The sequence below is a fragment of the Sapajus apella genome, unplaced genomic scaffold (assembly GCF_009761245.1).
Source record: "Sapajus apella isolate SASKATOON/1434 unplaced genomic scaffold, GSC_monkey_1.0 scaffold144, whole genome shotgun sequence".
Lineage (NCBI taxonomy): Eukaryota > Metazoa > Chordata > Mammalia > Primates > Cebidae > Sapajus > Sapajus apella.
This window is the reverse complement of record NW_022437084.1, coordinates 1,539,376-1,544,528: the sequence shown is the minus strand read 5'-3', so window position 1 is coordinate 1,544,528 and position 5,153 is coordinate 1,539,376. Positions and strand designations below refer to the sequence as shown.

General features: G+C 49.7%; 1 protein-coding gene and 1 long non-coding RNA gene across 3 annotated transcripts in view; one reads left to right on the top strand and one right to left on the bottom strand.

Annotated features, from left to right (window-relative positions):
- Positions 1-5,153, bottom strand: part of KLK5 (kallikrein related peptidase 5) — a 14,896-nt gene that overhangs the window by 1,238 nt on the left and 8,505 nt on the right. The window contains exons 4-5 of the mRNA XM_032264652.1: positions 4,211-4,467; positions 3,715-3,848 (exon numbers count right to left, since the gene is read on the bottom strand). Of these exons, the coding sequence (XP_032120543.1) occupies positions 3,715-3,848; positions 4,211-4,467 (391 nt within the window). The remainder of the gene's footprint in view (positions 1-3,714; positions 3,849-4,210; positions 4,468-5,153) is intronic.
- The window catches only part of LOC116540844, a 46,595-nt gene continuing 43,921 nt past the window's right edge, over positions 2,480-5,153 (top strand). For both annotated transcript variants that reach the window (XR_004264601.1, XR_004264598.1), the window contains exon 1: positions 2,480-2,540. This is a non-coding gene — a long non-coding RNA (uncharacterized LOC116540844). The remainder of the gene's footprint in view (positions 2,541-5,153) is intronic.

Genomic DNA, 5,153 nt, shown 5'->3' with positions numbered 1-5,153 from the left:
ACCCAGGCTGGAGTGCAATGGCGTGATCTCGGCTCACCGCAACCTCCGCCTCCTGGGTTCAGGCAATTCTCCTGCCTCAGCCTCCTGAGTCGCTGGGATTACAGGCACGCGCCACCATGCCCAGCTAATTTTTTGTAGTTTTAGTAGAGACAGGGTTTCACCGTGTTGACCAGGATGGTCTCGATCTCTTGACCTTGTGATCCACCCGCCTCGGCCTCCCAAAGTGCTGGGATTACAAGCGTGAGCCACCGCGCCCGGCTGTTTAGTATTTTTTAGTAGAGACGGGGTGTCACCATGTTGGCCAGGCTGGTCTTGAACTCCTGGCCTCAAGTGATTCGCCCACCTTGGCCTCCCAGCTTATTTTTTGTATTTTGTAGTAGAGACAGGGTTTCACCATGTTGGCCAGGCTGGTCTCAAACTCCTGGCCTCAAGTGATATGCCCACCTCGGCCTCCCAGAGTGCTCGGATTACAGGCGTAAGCCACCGCGCCTGGCTTCTAAGTCCAGCCTTTAGACCCCATTTGTCACTGTCCACTCAATCTTCCTCTTCCGGATTCCTCTTGTCCACACGTCATTTCCGGGATCTGTGAGCCTTCCTCTCTGCATCTCGAATCTCTGTCTCTACTTTCGTCCCAGTCTGTCTCCCTCGTCCTGTATTTCCTGACCTCTCTCTCTGTCTCTTTCACTCTCCCCTCTGGCCTGTGCATGCCTTATTTCTCTTACTCGACACACTCCTTCCTCCCTCGGACTTCACCAATCCATCCTTATACCTCCCTTCTGCAAAACTACATTCTCAGCCCCTGGAGGAGGGCTTCTCAACATGGGCACCATGGGTGCCTGAAGCTGGATAATGGTTTCTTGTGAGGCCTGCCCTGTGCCTCACAGCACCCTTGGCCTCTACCCACTAGATGCCAGTAATGTCCCCTCCACACAGTTGTGACAACAAAAATGTCTCCTGGTATTGCCGATGTCTCCTAGGGGGCAGAATCACTCCCGATAGAAATCCATTTGCTTGCCAGGCGCGGTGGCTCATGCCTGTAATCCCAGCACTTTGGGAGGCCGAGGCGGGTGGATCACGAGGTCGAGAGATCGAGACCATCCTGGTCAACATGGTGAAACCCCGTCTCTACTAAAAATACAAAAAATTAGCTGGGCATGGTGGCGCGTGCCTGTAATCCCAGCGACTCAGGAGGCTGGGGCAGGAGAATTGCCTGAACCCGGGAGGCGGAGGTTGCGGTGAGCCGAGATCACACCATTGCACTCCAGCCTGGGTAACAAGAGCCAAACTCCATCTCAAAAAAAAAAAAAAAAAAAAAAAATCCATTTGCTTGGACTGATTTGCATTTCCTGTCCTCAATTCCCCATGCCTCCCTATAATTACCGTCCTATAGTATTACTGCTCTTCAACCTTCCTTCTTTCCTTCCTTCCTCTTTCCCTCCCTCCCTCCCTTTTTCTTGTCTTTTTCCCTACCTCCTTCCTTCCTCTTTCCCTCCCTTTCTTTTCTCTTTCTCTCTCCCTTCCTGTCTCCCTCTCTCCTTCCTTTTCTTTCTTTCTTTCCTTTCTCTCCTTCCCTCCCTCCCCCTCCCCCCTCCCCTATCCCTCCCTCCCTCCTTCCTTCTTTCCCTCCCTCCTTCCTTTTTTCCCTCCCTCCTTCCTTCTTTCCTTTCTTTCTCTTTTTGACAAAAAGATCTTGCTCTGTCACCCAGGCTGCTGTCTGGAGTGCAGTGGTGCAGTCATGGCTTACTGCAGCCTCAAACTCCTGGGCCCAAGTGATCCTCCCACCTCCAGATCCTTCCAAGTAGCTGACATTACAGGTGCAAGCCACCACACCCGCTAATTTTTTAAAAGAATTTTAGTACATATTTATCTATCTCTTTATTATCTGTTTTCCACTCAGGAAACATGAGCTCCATGCAGCAGGAATTTGGTCTGTTTTGCCTGATATTCCTGGGGCAACATAACCACTTTGCCAATATTTATGAAGAAAATGAAAAGTAGCTCGAGTGGACCTCTGTTTGGGGTAGAGAGAAATATCTATCTCCCAGCTGGGCAGGGTAGCTCACACCTGTAATCCCAGGAATTTGGAAGGCTGAGGCCGGCAGGTCACTTGAGGTCACGAATTCAAGACCAGCCTGGCCAACATGGTGAAACCCTGTCTCTACAAAAAAAAAAAAAAAAAAAATTAGCTGGGCATGGAGGTGAGTGCCTGTTATCCCAGCTACTTGAGAGGCTAAAGTGGGAGAAACGCTTGAACCTGGGAGACTTGCAGGCTGCAGTGAGCTGAGATGGCGCCACTGGGCTCCAGCCTGGGTGACAGAGCGAGACTTCGTCTCAAAGAAAGAAAAAAACCAGAAATATCTGTCTCTGTTAGAGATAGATAAATATGTACACACTACAATAATTATGTAAGTGGTATAAATAAAATCTTCAAAAATAAAAACAATTAGTATTTTTTGTATTTTTAGTTGCCAAGGCTGGTCTTGAACTCCTGAGATCAAGTGATCTTCCCACTTCAGTCTCCGAAAGTGCTGGGATTACAGGTATGTGCCATTGCACCTGGCCTCACTTCTTATTTATGCAAAATATGAATAATTACAGAGTCCTGGCATCAGTTATTAGGAGAGCCAAGATTTACCTTTTCCCCAGCAGCAGACATTGTTTCAAGGCAAACAAGCTTAGTTGCGTGGACCTCTAAATTGCAACTTTCTTGTAGTTTAATTTCTCTCATTACTTTGTAATTTAATATCTCTGCCGAGTTTCTTTTGTTAGCTAACTGCTCTGAGCTTGACTCCTTGTCTGTAAACAGGACTAATAAGAACAGCTGAATGAGTGAGTGAGCTGAGGCACGCGAACTACTTAAAACTGTCCAGCAATTAGTGAGCCGCTTTCACTTTTACACCTTTAGTATTAGTATTGTTGTAGTTGTTATTATTTCCTGCTTGTAGCTTTCAGTGGTCACACCCAGACCATACACTGGTCTGAAAAAACAAAACAAAACACCTTGACGTCTGGAAAAACAAGATACTAATGTTGCCAACAGAAGGGCTAGTTTTAAATGCCACAATTCGAATGAGCTGTGCCTTCTTCTGCTAAAAATGTTCCCCCTCTCCACCCACCCCGACACCCAGGGCACAGAGAAGAAACTGGGAGACCTAGGAAGTTGTTGCAATTGTCAGGTCTGTACAATTTTGTGGGGAGCTTTGCTTTTTTTTTTTTTTTTTTTTTTTTACAGAGTTTTACTCTTTTTGCTCAGGCTGGAGTGCAGTGGCGTGATCTCGGCTCACCACAACCTCTGCCTCCCGGGTTCAAGCTATTCTCCTGCCTCAGCCTCCTGAATAGCTGGGATTACAGGTGCCTGCCACCACACCCAGTGAACTTTTGTATTTTTAGTTTCATCATGTTGGCCAGACTGGTCTTGAACTCCTGACCTCATGATCCACCCACCTCGGCCTCCCAAAGTGCTGGGATTACAGCCATGAGCTACCACACCTGGCCTTTTTTACTTGTTTTAATGTGGCTGCTAGAAAATTGGAAACGACATAAGCAGCTCAGCATTCTTTCTACTAAACATCACTACCCTAGGGCATGAGCCCTGTGAGAACAGGGGTCCTAACTGTCTTGGTGATTGCTGGATTCCCAGAACTTGACAAAATCCCATGTTATCGAGTTGGCACTCAGTGTGTATCTTCTGAATAAGGAGTGAAGTGTCCTCACCTGGCAGGAGTCTCTACCTGCCTCGTCACCGGCACAGAACATGGTGTCATCTATCTGTCTCGGGTAGGCATCCTCGCACCTTTTCCGACTTAGCACCGTGATATTCAGGCACTGGAGGGTCTTGGGGAAGTGCACTGTCAAACAGGAACACAATGAGAGGCGGAGAAAGATGGACAGCGGCAGAGACAGGTAGGTATCAAGAAGAAACCTGGGGCTAGGCATGGGCGCTCACGCCTGTAATCCCAGCACTTTGGGAGGTTGAGGTGGTGGGATCACGAGGTCAGGAGTTCAAGACCAGCCTGACCAAGATAGTGAAACCCCATCTCTACTAAAAATACAAAAATTAGCCAGGCACGATGGCAGGAGCCTGTAATCCCAGCTACTCAGGAGGCTGAGGCAGGAGAATCGCTTGAACCCGGGAGGCAGAGGTTGCAGTGAGCCACGGACTCCAGCCTGGGTGAGAGAGCAAGACTCCATCTAAAAGGTGGACACTCACCTTGGGGGCTGTTGGTTGTCCCCCAGCCAGATACCAAACACTTTGTCCCAGCAGATGGACAATGGGAGGAGACGTTGATGGGCTTGACATCTTTAGTGAAGCGAATTCTTCTGTTCAGTTTGATGAGCATGAGGTCGTTGGAGTGGCCAGGGTGGGTGTAGCCAGGGTGGGGGATGGATTTGATCCCCTGGAACGTCTGCTGCCCAGATTCATAGACTGGTGACAGTGATTGGTGGCCGAGACGGACTCTGAAAACTCTGAGGAAGAGGGGGCAGGTCACTACCAACCCTGAGCTTCGTCTCCATGTCCAACGCCAATCGAACCCCACACCCAGCCCCAGCCTCACCCCCACCCCCACGCTCACCCCCAGCCCCCAAACCATCCTCAACTCCATCTTGGTCTCCAATCCCATGCCTGTCCCCTTCCCAATCCCAGTTCCAAACCCATCCCGTTCCCAACCCTAATCCTTTCCCTACCCAGAGGCCATCACCATATGCATTCTCAGCACAAATTCAGGCATCCCCAACCCCACCCAAAACTCCAATCCCCGTCCTTAATTCTGTATCTCTTCCCAGTCCCAACCCTATCTCCACTCCATCTTCATTTACACCCCAGCCCAATTTTCACCCACCCCCAATTCTAAAGCCAATGCTAATTCCACCTCCATCCCAAACCATTCAACAGATAAACGTTCCTAACCCCAAATCCAAATCATCCTTAGCTCCTTCCCATTCCCTACACAGCACTGTCCCCATCTAACCTCATCCTCCCACCCCACTGTCCACAAAACTCCATCCTTAGTCTTATCCGAAACTCGACCTGCTCCTGCTCCCACCAGACCTCGCCTCCAAACCCCCCACCCCACTTCCCCATCCCCACCAGCCCTCACCTCCATGCCCCTGACCCCTTCTCCATCCCCACCAGCCCTCACCTCCAAACCCCC